At 34.7% G+C, this 17,075-nt stretch overlaps 4 protein-coding genes and 1 non-coding gene across 6 annotated transcripts; 2 read left to right on the forward strand and 3 right to left on the reverse strand.

Annotated features, from left to right (window-relative positions):
• Positions 1 to 291: 291 nt before the first annotated feature.
• LOC115970423 lies at positions 292 to 4,236 on the reverse strand. Its single transcript, XM_031090061.1, has 8 exons — positions 4,192 to 4,236; positions 3,012 to 4,125; positions 2,459 to 2,928; positions 2,012 to 2,281; positions 1,751 to 1,831; positions 1,436 to 1,547; positions 1,285 to 1,351; positions 292 to 731 (listed from the first exon to the last, which is right to left on the reverse strand). The coding sequence occupies exons 1-8, from the start codon at positions 4,234 to 4,236 to the stop codon at positions 695 to 697; spliced, it is 2,196 nt and encodes a 731-aa protein (XP_030945921.1). The 3' UTR covers positions 292 to 694.
• Positions 4,212 to 5,901, reverse strand: LOC115970424. Its single transcript, XM_031090062.1, has 4 exons — positions 5,828 to 5,901; positions 5,424 to 5,604; positions 5,204 to 5,316; positions 4,212 to 4,902 (listed from the first exon to the last, which is right to left on the reverse strand). Exons 1-4 carry the CDS (start codon positions 5,899 to 5,901, stop codon positions 4,236 to 4,238), a joined length of 1,035 nt encoding a protein of 344 aa, XP_030945922.1. The 3' UTR covers positions 4,212 to 4,235.
• A 342-nt stretch (positions 5,902 to 6,243) lies between these two features.
• On the reverse strand, positions 6,244 to 6,315 carry TRNAP-UGG. The gene has a single exon. It is a non-coding gene; the product is annotated as a tRNA-Pro (tRNA).
• A 266-nt stretch (positions 6,316 to 6,581) lies between these two features.
• LOC115971203 (F-box protein At3g56470-like) lies at positions 6,582 to 9,014 on the forward strand. Of its 2 annotated transcripts, none has more exons than XM_031090966.1 (2): positions 6,582 to 6,761; positions 7,879 to 9,014. In XM_031090966.1, exons 1-2 carry the CDS (start codon positions 6,688 to 6,690, stop codon positions 8,846 to 8,848), a joined length of 1,044 nt encoding a protein of 347 aa, XP_030946826.1. In that variant the 5' UTR covers positions 6,582 to 6,687; the 3' UTR covers positions 8,849 to 9,014. The 2 variants fall into 2 exon arrangements, with proteins under 2 accessions (XP_030946826.1, XP_030946827.1); XM_031090967.1 differs by having other exon boundaries at positions 7,882 to 9,014.
• Positions 9,015 to 14,048: 5,034 nt separating this feature from the next.
• LOC115970425 (F-box protein At3g56470-like) lies at positions 14,049 to 14,960 on the forward strand. The gene has a single exon (XM_031090063.1). It carries the CDS (start codon positions 14,049 to 14,051, stop codon positions 14,958 to 14,960), a length of 912 nt encoding a protein of 303 aa, XP_030945923.1.
• Positions 14,961 to 17,075: the final 2,115 nt, after the last annotated feature.

Genomic DNA, 17,075 nt, shown 5'->3' on the forward strand with positions numbered 1-17,075 from the left:
GACATAATACTAGCAATTGATTGATGCTTCTATACTCATATATACGTGTATATATGGGGTATATCGTTTTGAAGGTGTGAGTTGTGGACCAAAATGCATCTTCAATGCTACGCTTGCATTATATTTTTCTTGCTTTAATGTTTTTTTTTTCAAGAAATTAAGGCAAAGGAAAAAGAAATTTACAATATAACTAGGTTGGGGCACTAATGCCCTGAACAACAATGTTACACAAATCAATATATGCTTAATACTCTTGGGGCATGTATATTGCAGGGTGTCCTTAAAAAAGCAATTACAAACCCCCAAATCCTGGCATAATGCTTACGCTATACTACACTACACTACATTGATTAGTAGACAACAATTTAGTGCTCTTTTTTCCCAAAGAAATTTGATGAGTTTTGACATGAAACAAATATGCAAAAAATTTCTATGATTACCAAAAGAACTCCGGTGAACTACTGATATATAATTTACAACAAAAATGACCAACCCCTCCCTTTCCAGCAGAAAGCTGATTCGGCTGCAAGGAATTCTAGCACCCACAAACGCAAAAACCAATAAGGGAAAACTAAATACATGCTTACACAAAGACAAAAGTCATCATCTTTCTTTGATCATGTGCTACAAAGATTCAGATTATTAATTCGATTGCAAAAATGCAATGCTACTGTTATAGCAAGTGGCTTCTTGATCATGTGCTATAGAGATTCCTCTTGATTTGTGAACAGCTTATGTCCGTCATAAACAAAATGAAACGGAGAGTTAGAAAAATAACAAATGGCTGAAAATATTCACTACATTTGCCTGATGAGAATAGCATAAATCCCATAAATCCCATACATGTAATACATGTTTAATCAAATCAAAGTCGCATGGTATTTTCTTACTAGGGCAATTAAGGGCCCTGGTTAATACATTATTTGGTCTCCAAAGTTATCTATTGTCTACCATTAACTTAAGTGGAGTACTCATCTTCACCAGATCAAATTTCTGAAGTAATTTGGTGAGACCTTTAGCACTTTATGCTACTCCATGAATTGAGTTGCTGTAACCCCATACTACCAGCTAAGCGCCACTTGGACTTAAAAAAGTGCCTGGTTAATCATTTGTTCAGTGAAAAGCTTTTAAAAGCATTAAAAACATTTTCAAGGTGGATACTAGCTAATGATGAGTTGGTGTGAACCAGATTTCTGGAGCCTGTGAATGCCAGATTCAAACTCAAACCTCAGCTTGCATATGCACACTTCAATATTACAATATAGTTGTCATACCAATACCAACCTTTCGTATTCCAATTTCTGAATAACTATTCCATTCAGTAAAGGCTCTGAACTGTAAACTGCTGCTCCTGCAAGAACAGGTGGTACAATATGTCATTTACAACAACTCGTATTTGTTTTATAGAAAAAGAAGATGGATGATAGATGTATACCTTTCTGAAGGAAAGGCCTACAGATTGCATGATCTTCTTCACAAGAAAGAATCAAAAGATCATCTAGGATCTTTTCATCCTTTGCTGGAAATACTTGACTTCTCTCCACTGGCTGAGGAGCAATTTATCAGAAACTCAGTAAACATCAAAGAGGTAAATAGTATATAGAAAATCATTGCGTCTGTGAGATGCAGGGAAAAAACAGAAAACAGATCATAATATAATTTAACTACGTTAGGACAGGCACTACATTGCTACCAACAATGAACTAATAGATGCTAGCTTTGGATTTACACATGTTGACATATTACATACCTGGCCATGAACTGCTTTGACCAAGCTTGTAACCATTTCTTTATCAGGTTTTATACTTGGGGTAATGATGACTCTGTGACCCTACAGGGAAGAAGCGACAATTGTAAGGTAACGATTATAAATAAAAAAAAATAAAAAAAAAAATAATGTAGGGCAACAGACATCAGCATGTAAAAACAGCTCAATTGACAAGACAAGAGATAACCAATTTGCAAGCAGGCCAAAGCTCTATCTGGTTAGAGCCAATTTACAAATGCCTACCTTTAGAATTGGATGTTGGCTTGCACGAGTTAGTGAGACAGGCATGCTAAAGCCAATTTCCTTTCCCTTTTTGGTATCCCTCAGAATGTAATTTTTCTCATCAATGAAGCGGCTTGCTTGTCCACAGCTCTCTAGCCATAAATGTGTCACCACTGGTTTTCCTAGAGCAATGGATTCCAACATATTCCTTGTACATGCAAATTTGTCAGCTATGAAATGTGTGGCATCCCTGCAACATGACGCAACGGATATGCCCAGCCATCCCAGGATCTGCCAGAAGAAAATAAATATAAGTTAAGACATGAATTGTGGTAATTTCACATGCGGTGTACAAGTGTTATGGACATTGTTTTTGTTAGTTGCTTCAAGGGAACCAAAACCTCCAAATTTGATAAAATGAACAAGTAAATACGAAAGCATTTTAATTGAAAAGTTTCCAAGATCTACCTTTTTCTGTTGCTTGATGATATTGTTGTCCAAGTGCTGGCTAAACAAGACTCGAACAAATGCCATATCTCTTCGTCTTCTTGAGTCTTTCCAGGTAATCTCAGGTGTTGACTCAGGGACACCCAGTATTAAAAGCTCTTTCAAAAAGGATGATTTTTGTAGGTTTTTGTTGCGTGGTTTTCTGTGATAATCATAATATATACAATTGGATGTTGCCATATTTATGCCCTTGGCGGAGCTAAATGTAATAGTTTTTTCTGAACCAGATGGCTCAGTAGTCTTGTTTGATAACACCTCCAACTTATGGTTCTTTCCTGCACCACCAGTAGATGATATATAATCTTTCCCATTTAGACTTCCAGATTGCATAGATGCCCTGGCTCTGCACAAACCTGTAGGAAATACTCTTGTATTGATGGCATCTGATTCACAGTTTGAAATAGCACCAGCAGAATCTGGTTCATCAGTTTCTGTAGAATGCCGATGTGGGCAAGTATATACTGGTGAATTTGCTTTCCCCTTCACTTTTCAATGCCCTCTGAACTTTTTTGACTTTCAATACAATGAAGATTTCTGTCATTTCCATCTACTGTTGTGAATGAGGCATGCATGTTATTAGGTCCACTTGAATGTCTTCGTACACTACGATATGTTCTTTTCCCTCTTGGATATCTCCATGAATTTGATCTTAAGGAATTGGTTATGGTGGTGACCTCTTGAATCGATTGATCATCTTGATTCAATTTGCTGTTTCTAGTTTCGCAAGATGAACTGAAGTCCAATTTGGAATATTCTCTATCAGCACTCAAAACTTCAACTGGATCAACTACTACACGGCTCCTCTTTCTTCTGTATTGAATTATAACACCATCATTTATCCTTTCTCCTAGATTCTTAGTCCTCATCAACTTACCCTCTGACATCCTTTGGCTGTTTCTTTGGGCAACAGGACATAGATTCATACACTTCCCTTGGGACTGTCCCTTGGCAAGTGAGATATTTTCAACTGACACAGAAGAACACACATCAATCTCAAACTCTTTAAGTTTGGTACCTTCCGAAGATGCCTCTGCCTTTCTTTGAACAAATTGATCTTTGTGATTCAATTTGCTGTTTCTAGCTTCCCTAGATGAATTGAAGTCCAGTTTGGAATTTCCTTCGTTGGCTCTCAAAACTTCAACTGGATCAGCAACTACACGGCTCTTCTTTCTTCTGTATTGAATTATAACATCTCCTGGATTATCTAATTGATTCTTAGTCTTTATCACATTACCCCCTGACATCCATTGCCTGTTATGGTGGGCAATCAGAGATGAATTCATACACTTTCCTTGGGACTGTACTTTGCCAAGTGAGACATTTTCAACTGACAGAGGTGAACACACATCAATCTTAAAATCTTTAAGTTTGTTCCTTTCTGAAGATCCCTCTGCCTTTATTTGCTTATTAGGCTTAACAGATCTTCTGCCTAAACTTTCAATTGCATCACCAGAATTTCCATTGTTTAACTGTCTCTGATCAGAGGACTTGCCTGTTCTCAATTTTGTTGTTATTACCAACTCAAGATCTAACTCCTGATTTACAGACTGCTTCTGAAATGAACCTGAACTTCCCCTACTAAATCTTCTAGCAGAACGCTTTCTTCGCTTTGTTTTTCTTGCTGTCTCCTAAATCAAAACAAGCAGTCTCTTGGAAGGACGGATGTCCAAAATGAGCTTCATTCTCATTTACACCTCTTGTAGAATGATCAAGGGTGTTTTCTGGACTTTGATAAGCATTACCATAACTGTCCATATGCTAGAGCTTCCATAGCTTCAACAGCCACTTGAGTGTTAAAACCAATATCAAACATGTCAGATGTTTCTCTTTCCATATTGCTAGCTTCCAACTGTTGTCCTGTTAAGCTAGCATCTAACCGATCCTCTAATTCCTCAACAGGGTTATTTTCAATTACTTGTAATGTCCTGTTAATCTCTTTTGAGCTGAATAAGGCAGATCTTGAATCAGCACAAGTTGAATGCATCATTTCCTTACTGAGATTTAGGAACTCATTGTTCTCTTTGCCCTCATTAACTAAGCTGCCACCTTGTTTAATGTGAAGATTCCTGGTGTCCTGATGACTTGTCACTGATTTCTGCCTGCAACCTCCAAAATCAATAGATGCCTCCATCCTTTTGCTAGCAATTTCACCACCTCCATGCTGATCACTATCAGTCCATTCAAGGGCTCCTGTTTTTACAATTGCGGTTCCAAGTTTAATTCTCTTTGCCAAACTTTGAGTTCCTTTTGCACTGAATACAGGAAGTGATTTCTCCCTAAAAGTCTTTCCATGGCCAACACTTGGAGACATGCCAACATTGTTAGATGACAAGAAGTGATCCACAAACCTGAGTGCATTGGCTTCAGCCGACTCCCCAGGTTCCTGAGAATTGATGTAATTCAATCTAGCAAGGTTGTAATCACTTGGAGGTGGATGAGATAGATTTTTTCCCCTACCAGTGCTCTCAAAATTTATAGAAGATCCTTAATTCCCTTCAAACAATCCACATAATAGTTTTCACAAAATTGCCCTTTTTTTTTTTCTCACAGAAGGATTAAAGAAATGCATATAAATGTAAATGTAAGTTCATTTATAAGTTATAACACAACATGAAGACTCAACAATAGTCATAAATAACACGAAGAAAATAAAATTCAAAACCCACTAACAAAATACTATTTCAGATAAAACTAGTGGACACTAACCTGCTCCAAATTGTTCCTGGTTGGAGACATTTGATGCCAATGCCATGTCCACTCGCTTTCAAGGCGAACTGAGCTGCCCCTTCCACAAGTCCATCACATTCCCTTTCAATCTTCTACCGGCTTTACCGTCCAATATGCCATTAACAACATTAACCACTTTACTTCCCTGCACTCCCTCATCCTCACTGTCAAGCACCACCTATTCCTCATACTCACATACTGCACCCCCAATCCCATCACCCACAACCTCATCATCAAAAACAAGTTTCTCCAACTGGGTTTCAGCTAATGGACTATCAAGCACAACAGTATCTTCATAAGCCATAGCATACCCAACTTCTGTCACATCATTAGCTTCATTTCCTACTTTTGTACCCAAAAGAAAAATCTCATTACACAAACTAACATTACCATATATTTGTCTACTTTACCACATAAAAATCACTTTATTATTATTAAAAAAAAAAAAAAAATCATTTATCAACATCTAATACCAAATAATTAAAAAAATTCTACTTTTTAAGACATGGGTAGTTTACAATTTCCCATTTTCAATCATTTGATCAAAAGCAAAGAGCTCAGAAAACAATAGAGAAAGAGAAAAAAAAAAAAAAAAAAGTTTACCAGATGGTGGTGATGATGGGGGCTGAGGCTGAGTCAAGAATCTGAGTATTGCTAGAGTCGCTAACATCAGCCATTGGGAAAATTTATGAACTACATATATACATACATTCATTATTTTGCTGCTAAATTTCCTTACCCATCATAGAAGAACAAAAAAGAGTGTGCTTTTGCATCTGGGTCACTCTTGATTAGCCTAAAAGTAAAAGAAAACCACAACAAAACGTGATGAGAAATAGTGGAAATTAAACAGGGGTTTGGAGGGGAACTGAAAAAAGACAGTGGGAAAAAATTTGGCTGAAAGCTGAGAATGTTTGGGAGGGAAATTTGTTTTTTGTGATATTATTCTATATTTTATTCATAAAAAGTCCCAACAAAACGACACCGTTACAGTTGAAAAAAAAAAAAAAAGTTTATAGGGGGCATTCCGAGAATCGAACTCGGGACCTCTCGCACCCAAAGCGAGAATCATACCACTAGACCAAATGCCCTCTTTTGTTGTTACTTCATTCCTTATTATTATTTATACATTAATGAAGTAATGAGGTGGTCATTTCAGGTTCATTAAAATCCACAACCAGTGGGTCTCACTCTCACATCCGATTGCATTTGGAATCTATTTCAAAGCTACGATGTTTTCAATCATAAAAATAATAACTGATTAGTACGTTATTAGATGTGTTAAAGATTGTGAAAACTACCTAGTATTTATCTTTGGAAAATCTGACAGCTGTTAGTGAACTAGTGAAACTAAAATTCTTGTGTGTGTGCGCGTACTGGTTAGTCTGGTTTGGACTTTCTCAACACATAGAACAATACTATGTGGTTTAGTATTTTTGCACTTATCACAGATTAACATTGTGATGGCTGATCCTCACTCTGTAAATCTAGATCTCTGCTCTCTTGAGGAGGGGGTTTCTTCACCCCAATCTCCAAGGTAATATAATGCATGTGTTCTTGTTGATTTGTCTTTGTTTCTCTCGATTGTAGCAGGTTTGCCATAAAATGTCATGCATAGATGATCCATGATTATGATCAACAAGCGTACATTTTAAAGTTGTATTTTCACACCCATCTCAAAAATCATGAATACATATACAATACGTGACATCAACATTTCTGAGTTCTTTTCTAAACAAAAAAGAGTGGCAATTTACCAATCAAGAAAAAAAAGAGTGGCAATTCTGATTGTAATTTTAGTAATATGTTGCTTTGATGCTTGAGTATCCTTCATTCCCCCTTCTTAAAATTTTGTTCTTGACAATATTTGGTATGTTAATGTTTTGTGAAAACAGGGTTTTCTTTTTTTGGGTTAATTGATTAGAAAGAGAAGAGTATATATATATCCTGTAAACAATGCTTAGGCTTTGGTTAAATCCTGTTTTGGACACGTTCTCTACTAAACAATATTACCAATCATAGTTAATATAATTTAGTGAACTAATACTTAAATATAAATGCATACTTCATTGAATGGAAGCCTAAATAAAGAGAATTTGAAGGAATGTGCTACATAACTGAACCTCATGCTCTCACGCATGAAGTTTTTGCTTTATGATTATTGATTCTTGTTGGTGATGAATTGCGTTCTTTGAGTACAGTCACTTTGGTGATGAATTGCATTGTTTGGTTATTGAGCTATTCAATACGCTAGTTAGTTTCTTTTGTGGTAAGAACTATACACGATGACCTGTTTGGTTGTCGTTAGAATTTGTTTGACCTCATTTACATTTTCTATAAGACCATATAACATATAATGAATAATTCATCATGTTGAATGGGCTTTGTTTTTCTGATTTCATTAAATGCCCCTATTCTTTTTTCTTTATTCTTTCTTTAATGATGGTGATGATGATGATGACCACAATGATATGAGTAGCTCCACCACTGGTGTCCTTTTAAGCATTAGGAAGCTTTACTACTTCTAGGACACTCTACTACATTGATCAGGGCATGCCTGTATGAATGTAAAATTCTTCATGTTTTATCAGTTCCTTTCTTGCTAGTTCTCCAGTAATCCTTTTCTATGTTCTTATAAGTTATAACATGTTTAGCAGGCATAGAATGTCCATAGAAACGGGTCTTATCAGGACTACATATGGCCAAATGGCAGAGAGAAAATGGTCTGACCTTCCTTCTGACCTGTTATCACCAATTGCAGATAGGTTAGGCCTAATTGAGCTTCTCAGTTTCCGTGGTGTCTGCAAGGATTGGAAATCTGCTTCTACCACAGCTTCGGCTGAGATTGAGTCCTTACCAGATCATGAACCTTGGTTTCTGGTGTATGGTTCGAATTCTGAATGCATTTTGTTAAGCAACTCGGGTAAAAAGTACACCATTAATATCCCAGAATTGAATGGAGCAACTTGCCTTGCATCAAACAAAGGATGGCTTCTTATGTTCCAAGAAGGATCCATGTTCTTCTTTTGTCCCTTCTCTCATGCTAAAATAGACCTTCCAAGGTTCCCTCACTCGCAAGTCACTGACCACGTTGCTGCGTTTTCATCACCTCCTACTTCTCAAGACTGTCTTGTTGCTGTTATTAATCGTAGTAGTGAAACCACATTGGAGTTGAATATGCTTTGTCATGGGGCGAAGGTTTGGACTAATCACAAAGGGTATCTTCCGCGAGACACCATAAAGACAATCAAAGGTGCTACTTATCATGATGAAGAATTTTACTTCTTTGACAATTCAGAGAATCTAGTTACCTTTTCAATTGACAAAAGCTGGAATTTCTTTGTTATAATTCCTCGTCCAAAAGATAAATTTCCGGGTATAAATGATCTACCAATTGGTCGTAGGATGAGACATTTTATACATATGAACATGAAGAATGAATTGGGGTTGCCAGAGAATGTTTCCATTTCTACTTGTGGGACACTAGTTCATGATCGTATTGACAAGCTCGTACTTAATGAGAGGATTGAAGCTGCTGAAGATTCCATAAGCTACCAACTTAAAGGGGTGTGGATCCAACCAAGATTTTTCCAAGTCTCTCCAAATCAGAGCTGGTCACTATGAGGACTTACCCTTTTCAGATTATCTCTCTCTTGCTCTTTTTCAAGTTTTTGTTTAGGCACATTCTTCTGTGTTTTATGGAAGCACTTGACTTTATAGCTGCTTGCATAATTATTAAGGTCTTTTATGTTGGTGAGCTTAGTAAGAAAATTCCAATTCCAAGTAGTAATCTATTAATTTTTTTTTTTTCCTTTTAAGAAAATATTATAATCTTCTATTGCTAGGCCAAGGGCATATAGTTTCTGAATTTGAAATTTTTATAAATCAAAAGCTACTGACTTGACATAAAAGTCAAAATTGTAAAAGCATAAATTCAGAACTTGTTGCAACTAAAATCAAGAATGCTTACAGTGGTGGTATCATATATAGAAATTGTTCAACTAACAAAAGAAATGGATAGGCCTACTTTGTATTATTATTATTATTATTACTAGTCGCATATCTACGTGATGTGTGAGAATAAATAATTATTTTGTATTGTAATATAATGTATAATTTTTCTCTAAATTTTTTTTGAAGATAATTTGTTCTCCCTAAAAATTAAACAATTTATATTCGGTCCAATTAGGTCTACTTTGGTCCAATTCGGTCCACTCAATCAATTTTGGTCCCCCTTTAGTCCGTTTTAGACTAATTTGGCCTAAAATTGATTCTTTTTGTAAGTTTTCTTTTCAAGTTTAGCTCAATTTTTTTTTCATTTTTTGGTTGAAAAGTATGAAATTTTATTATATTTGGCCTAAAATATTTAGTTTTGATTTTAAAAAATATAAAGAAAAATACTAAAATAGACATTAGAAATTTGAAATACTAGTGTATAATCCATGCATATGCATAGTACAATTAAAAACAATTACAATTACACACATATATAGATTCAAATTATACTCTCTCTCTTTTATTTTTTTTTTATTTTAATTTCTTTTGGATATACACGAGTTTACTCTTTTTTTTATTATTATTATTAATGATTTTTGATGATTTATTTATATTAGACCATTCGACTTTTGCATCTCATTAACTCACCTAGAAAATAAAAAATAAAAAACCTTAAATAAGACACGTGGCACAAAATTAGACAACAATTGGAATCCAATTTAAAATCTAATTGGATTTTCTCTCAGTTTTACCTATTTGTATATATATATATATATATATATATTTATATATATATTTATATGAGCCCTAAAAATGAAATAAAAATGATAAATATTCAAAAGTCTTATTTGATCCACATTGGTTCTATCTGGTCCATTCTACCATCTTTGGTCCAATTTAGTCCTATTTAGTCCATTCTTCCCATTTGGTCTTATTCAGCCCACTTCAGTCTAATTCGAGTCCATTTAGTCCACATTAGCTCTAATTGGTCCACATTAGTCCTATTCTGTCCTCTTCAGTCTAATTCGGTCCATCCAGTCCAATTGGCCCAATTCCGTCCACATTGGTCCTATTCAGTTGATTATGTCTACTTTGGTTCTATTTGATCCTATTCGGTCCATTCTATCCACTTTGACATACTTTAGTCTTATTCGGGCCATTCGATCCACTTTGGTCCTATTCAATCCATTTTGTCCTATTTAGTATGAATTGATTCTATTGGTCCACTTTGTTAGGTATTTGGTTCCTTTCAGTCCATTATGTTTACTTTGGTTCTATTTGGTCCATTTGTTCTTATTCAATCCTATTATCTCTGTGGGAGGGACGAATCTCTGACCCCAAGAAGGAATTATCCTCTTTGGAAATGGCATTGAGCCTTAATTGTCAAGGTCTTGCTCAATCCCACATCGAGGAGAGACGTCTCCTACTCATACCTTATAAGCCTTTGGCCTATGAATGAACTGTAGTAGTGGTATACTCATCCTTAAGCCAAAGGTTTATAAGGCATGAGTGGGAGGCGTCTTTCCCCGATGTGGGATTGAGCAAAACCTTGAGAATTAAGGCTCAACGCCATTTCCAAAGAGGACAATTCCTTCTTGGGTCAAAGATTTGTCCCTCCCACAATCTCCATTTGGTCCAATTTAGTTCATTCATATCACTTTAGTTCATTTTGGTATCTATTTTTGTGCACTTACATAATGGGAAAAGACATGTTTGGGTCGAAAGCACCTAATTTAAATACAAATTTATTATTTTAAAAAAAAAATCTCAAACTTGTAATATATAAAATCCTAAGTATAATATTTATTGTTATTACGCTTTTGTTGAGCCACATTAATGTTGCATTTCAGTCCACTTAGATATGATTAAATTTAAGTGAAAATCTTTCTAAATATAAAAGCTATAAATATATAAATATAATCTTTAAGGCAGTTATTTGTTTGGTTTACTGTAGTTACTTAAAGAAAACCACAACAAAACATGTTATATTTTAAAAAATTTGAAAAAAAAAAGAGATAGTGATGAGAAATAAAAGAGGGTTTTACGAGATTTTTATCATCATCATTATTATTATATTAAGGCTTTGCAGTTTGGAGGGGAAGTGAAAAAGACGGTGGAAAGATTTGGCTAAATATTTTGTAGGAAAATTATGATATTTTTTCTATAAAAATTATTTTAATCATAATAGTAAAAACAAATGGGCATTTGGTCTAGTGGAATGCCGATTGCCCACAACTCTCTTCTTTCCTTTTTTTTTTTTTTTTTTTTTGAAATCACAACTTATTTACTTGTGGTTTGGCCGAAATTTAAGTTATCTACTTGTGATTTGAAATTTGACATTTTACCCATTTGAGATTAGCTTAATTAGAGTTTTGTAACCCATCTATGTTAAAAATTGGGCTAAATATGTAATTCTGTTCCACTTTTATATCTCTCTCCTTGGAAAAAAAAAAAAAAAAAAACATAAATATACAAAATGATAAAAAAGAATCTAGTAGAACATTTGTTTCATGGGATTTCAAACTATACGTAAACAACTTAAATTTTGATCAAATTTCAAGTAGGTAAAGTGTCGAATTTCAAACCACAATTATGCAATTTAAATTTTTGCCAAACCATAAGTGAGAAAATTGTAATTTGGCTTTTTTTTTTTTTTTTTTTTTTTTTTTTGGGAACAAAACTACATCGTTATACACTACTCTAAAAACCCTACTAGCCGACATATATAGGGTTTTATATTTTTCCAAACAAGAAAAGTAGTACAGAAAACTTGATGATTTCTTTTGAACATATATATATATATATATATATATATATATATATATATATATAAAACAGACAACAATACTGGATTTGGCTCTACAAATACAGAAAACCAAACCTCATGGTTGATGGTTTCTTTGGATGTTCTTTTCCAGAGTCTTTCTTGTACTTTCTAAGATGGCACTCTGTTTTGCAAAAGCATATAAAGGTGAGACAAGAATCAAGATCATTAGATCAACTTCTTTTTTTTTCTTTTTCTTTTTTGTAAGAATTTTCTTGTTAAAGTTCATGTAACATAGGACTTTCTCATTAAAAGTAAAAAAGTTAATAGCTTTGTTTTTATAACTTTCATTCTCTTCTTCACAGTGAATATTGAAAAGATGGGATTTTTATTCATGGGGTATAGCAACAATGATCAATAAGTTTTTCATTGTGTAAAATGACACGTGAAGTTATCTGAGATTGTACCACGATATGTAAACAAATTGATTCCTACCCGTATTATTATTGTTTATGATTGTCATGACCCAAATGCTGTTGATCATGCAATATATATAGTTTGCGTTAAATATTAGCATTGATACACTATGTTGAATATGTTAGTATGGATGCGGAAGCGAAAGCATAAAGTATAAAACATAATAACACACGAAAGTTACGTGGTTCAGCCTAACGGCCTACATCCACGGAGAAAACCCTAAAGGGCTACATCAATAATATATTATAGTGTAATACAGATCCTGTGTTACAATGAATCATAACATGTGTATATATAATAAACTAAACCCTAGACTAATAGATTTCTAGTACAAGTAGGAGACTTGACTTGCACACAAAGTAGAATTAGGCTTGGGCCTATGTTAATGGGCTAATATATCTCTAACACCTCCTCTCAAACTCAAGATGGAAGCTTGATGAAATCTTGAGATTTGATAAGGTTGAGAAGATCCCTTGAATGAAGTTTGGCTCTGTGACGGTAGTTTGAGGAAGGCAATGGTCTTGCAGTGTTGATGCGACTTCTAACGGTGGCTTGACTATACCGGAGAGTTTTGACGGCAGTAGTAGAAAGCCAAAGAAGATGAATGCAGCGAAAAAAAACACCGAGGAAGACAAAGATTGCTCTTAAATATACCGTAAGGACAGAAAACCATGGCCACAGGAAGGTGGCTCTGATACCATGTTAAATATTAGCATTGATACACTATGTTGAATATGCTAGTATGGATGCGGAAACGAAAGCATAAAGTATAAAACATAATAACATACGAAAGTTACGTGGTTCAGCCTAACGGCCTACATCCATGGAGGAAACCCTAAAGGGCTACATCAATAATATATTATAGTGTAATACAAATCCTGTGTTACAATGAATCATAACATGTGTATATATAATAGACTAAACCCTAGACTAATAGACTTCTAGTACAAGTAGGAGACTTGGCTTGCACACAAAGTAGAATTAGGCTTGGACCTATGCTAATGGGCTAATATATCAGTTTGTACATCGCATCACACAAGTATTATTACGTTTTTGTAGAAGCACCATTCACAAGCATATAGACCTGTTCTATTCTGTAACATAATCTTATTTCAAAGATTTGATTTTTATAATTTTTTATAGCTTGTCTATAGTGTTATGATATTATGATGTTGCTGAACTAGCAAAATAAACATTGATATGTGTTGTGTTGTGTAATATAACATTCAAAAAAAGCCTGCATCACTATCGCAGTCAGATATCAACTTGAGGCATTGAGTGCATTGGCTTTAATTAGAAGCATCAGCACAAAGACACCTACTTTCGTTCATAACTACTCAAAAATTATGCAAGGGAAAAACTCTCTTTGAACAAACTACTAATAATTAAATATTGTTCTCACATGTTTGTTTTCTTTTGAATATTTTCATCTGTAATGCCTTATTATTTTTCTCACTTATAATGTTATGTTAAATGCTCAGAGAACCTAGTTGCGCGAGCAATGGCAAAGTAACAGCAAGACAACTCGGTATTCTCAGAGTCGAAGAAAGTAGTATGACCTCTTCAAAAAGAAGAAAAGAAAGTGGTATGACAGGACTTTGGTCTGGTCTTCCTGCAGACCTTCTATCATTAATTGTGGATCGATTAGGCCTAATTGAGCTTCTGAGTTTTCATGGTGTATGTAAGGCTTGGAGAGCTGCTGCATCCACAGCTTTATCTAAGATTGAAGCCTCAGCCAATCTTAAACCCTGGTTTCTAATCTATGGTGAAAATTCACAATGCCATTTGTATAATGAATCTGGAAGAAGGTACACTACTAGCATCCCAGAATTGGATGGAGCAACTTGCATTGCATCACACCAAGGATGGATTCTTGTATTTCAAGGAGGCACAATGTTCTTCTACTGCCCATTCTCTCATGCAAAAATAGATATTCCTACGTTTCCCCTTTCGGTACTCTCTAACCATGCTGCAGCATTTTCATCTCCTCCCACCACTCGTGAATGCATTGTTGCTGTCATGCATCGTGACATTATGTCTGGATTCTCGCTATATGTTCTTCAACGTGGAGCTAATGCATGGGCTAAGTGTGAACTCATTCAATTTTATAATGTAAGGGAATTATGTAGTGCTATATATGGGAATCAAAATTTCTATTTTTTTGACAAAATAAACAAATTAATTACCTTCTCTGTCAAGGACAAAACCTGTGTACAGCACACTCTACTTAAGAATGAGAATTCAACCACCATAAAGCATCTCCCATATGTTCGTAGTAAGAGTCATTTTGTGAGAAGAAACATGAAGAAGAGATTGGGGCTGGGTGAAGATGTTTCAATTTCTATCTGTGGAACAGTGGTACAGAATGATAGCACTGACATTATTATATGTAATGAGGAAGTTGAGTCTGCTGAAGAATTTGAAAGCTGTTACCTCAAAGGGGTATGGATCCAACCAAGATTTTTTCACCTCTCTCCAAATCAGAGCTGGTCATTTTGAGGGCTGATTTCTTCCTGCTATTTTTTTTAGCAAAATTTTACTCATACTTTCTCTTGTATTATAGAGACACTGAGATTTCCCTCTCTCAAAATCAGAGTTGGTCACTTTGAGGGCTTGATTTTTTATAGCTCATATTTTTCAGCAAAGTTTTACTCCTTATACTTTCTATTGTATTATTTGGAACACTGAGATCAATGACTTTGTTCTCACGTAAATAGTTGACTTCGAATTGGTTCTTATTTTGGTGAACTCAGTTAATAATGCTATTATCATTACCAACTAGTAGTATCTATATCTAGTTCTGATTATGTTATAATATATTGCTATGATTTATTGTTTTGTAATGCAGAGTCTGAGAGTTTCTGAACAAGGAATTTGTAGCAATCAAAAGCCAATTATAGGACATTCACATACAGAATTAAAAATGGAGAAAGCACAATGTTCTCGTACTTCTCTTGTATTCAATTTCCATTTAAGGAATGAATTGGATTTACTTATTAATGTACAAATCAAATAAAAGTATTAAGAACTTATCAGTTTTATTTTTTCCATTGCCGCAGCCAAAAAAAAAAAAAAAAAAACCTGGAAAAAGCCAGGCAAATTGCTATTATGCAAATGCTGCATCTGAGCTTTTATTAGGTACAAGTAAACAGAACACTTGCAGAGCCATGGAATCCAGTGGTAACTAATTAGCAGGAGTAATAAGAAGAAGACAAGTTTGATCAACACCTTCCCAAGAAGCCATGGAAATTAAAGGAGCATATAACAAAAACGTTTCAACCCTAGCAGACCAGACCAGACCAATCACAAAACAAACAACAGTCATCACTACAGCTTATCATATACATACTTGTAAGCTGTAAGAGCTTGTTGGATAATACAACAACTACATGTCGTTTTTTAACTGAAAAATTGAATGGGGAAAAGAGATATGGCTAATGTTGATTATGCCATTGAGACCTTTTTTATTTATGAGGAATGCTAATGTTGATTATAACTACCCCCTTTCCTTTGCTGATTAACACTTTAATAGCTAAGCCAATAACTTAAAAAAAAGAAAACCTAAAGACTAGTAATATTTATTATTATCAAAACCAGAAGATTAGTTTTTTCGTTTCAGTCCAAGCCTTGCTTAGAGTTGACCTCTGCTCCCTTTATGGTACATGTTCTTATCGACACTCCTTACAAAATGCAGTAAAAAAGACATTTGAGGTTGGCAACTTGGAGACTGCCTTGTGAGAAATGGCAGTATGGCACTCCAATCAATCGTACTCTTTCACCAGTCATGAAAAATCTTTGTTTTTGTAAGAGATGCCTTAAGTGAGTGCGTATGTAATTTGCTAAGTACCCACGATTCTAGGTAAAAAATTAATGATGTAATTTTTTTTTGAGAAACAATTAATGATGTAATTTGGATACACAGTATGCAGAGAAATTCCAGTGTATAAGAGATGCTACTTTCATAGCAGTTACTTGGCAAGTTGCTGTAGCAGAACATATATCTTTATTGAATCAACAAGCATTTTATTCAAACCAAGAGAGACCTGAATTGTATATCAGGTTACAAAGAACAAGCAGCAGGACTAAAAACTACAAAAACACAAGATTACAGGAATACAACCACTTTCTCATATCAGATTTCACATTTTAAAACAAGAAAACATACTAAAAAACAAAGCAGGACTTAAATGAGCAATCAGCAGCCTTTAAATTTCCTTCTTTACTGAGTCCGGGAGATTCTTTATTAACCTTTCTAAAATTTGGAAGGAGAATGTTTTCCATCTCATTCATATAGATTTCATTTATTGATAAGTATGACCTTTTATACCTATTAAGCCTTGACTAGTCCCTAATCAACCTTAATATTAGATAGTAGGTGTGCTGGTTGGTCAAAGCTCATCAGTTTGCTTGGCTTTGATAATTGATACTATTGTTGCACAAACAACATTACACTGGCTTTGGTTGACCTGCCAAAATTACCCCTCAAAACTTTTGGTTTTTAATATTTTGTCTTATGGTCCAATCCAAGAAGTTGCAACTTGGAAGGGTGTTTTTCTGTCCATCACATTTTGGTGGGACTGTGGCACGTTGCTATCTATTTTAAAGCTCTCTTTC

The sequence above is a fragment of the Quercus lobata genome, chromosome 12, assembly GCF_001633185.2.
Source record: "Quercus lobata isolate SW786 chromosome 12, ValleyOak3.0 Primary Assembly, whole genome shotgun sequence".
Classification (NCBI taxonomy): Eukaryota; Viridiplantae; Streptophyta; class Magnoliopsida; order Fagales; family Fagaceae; genus Quercus; species Quercus lobata.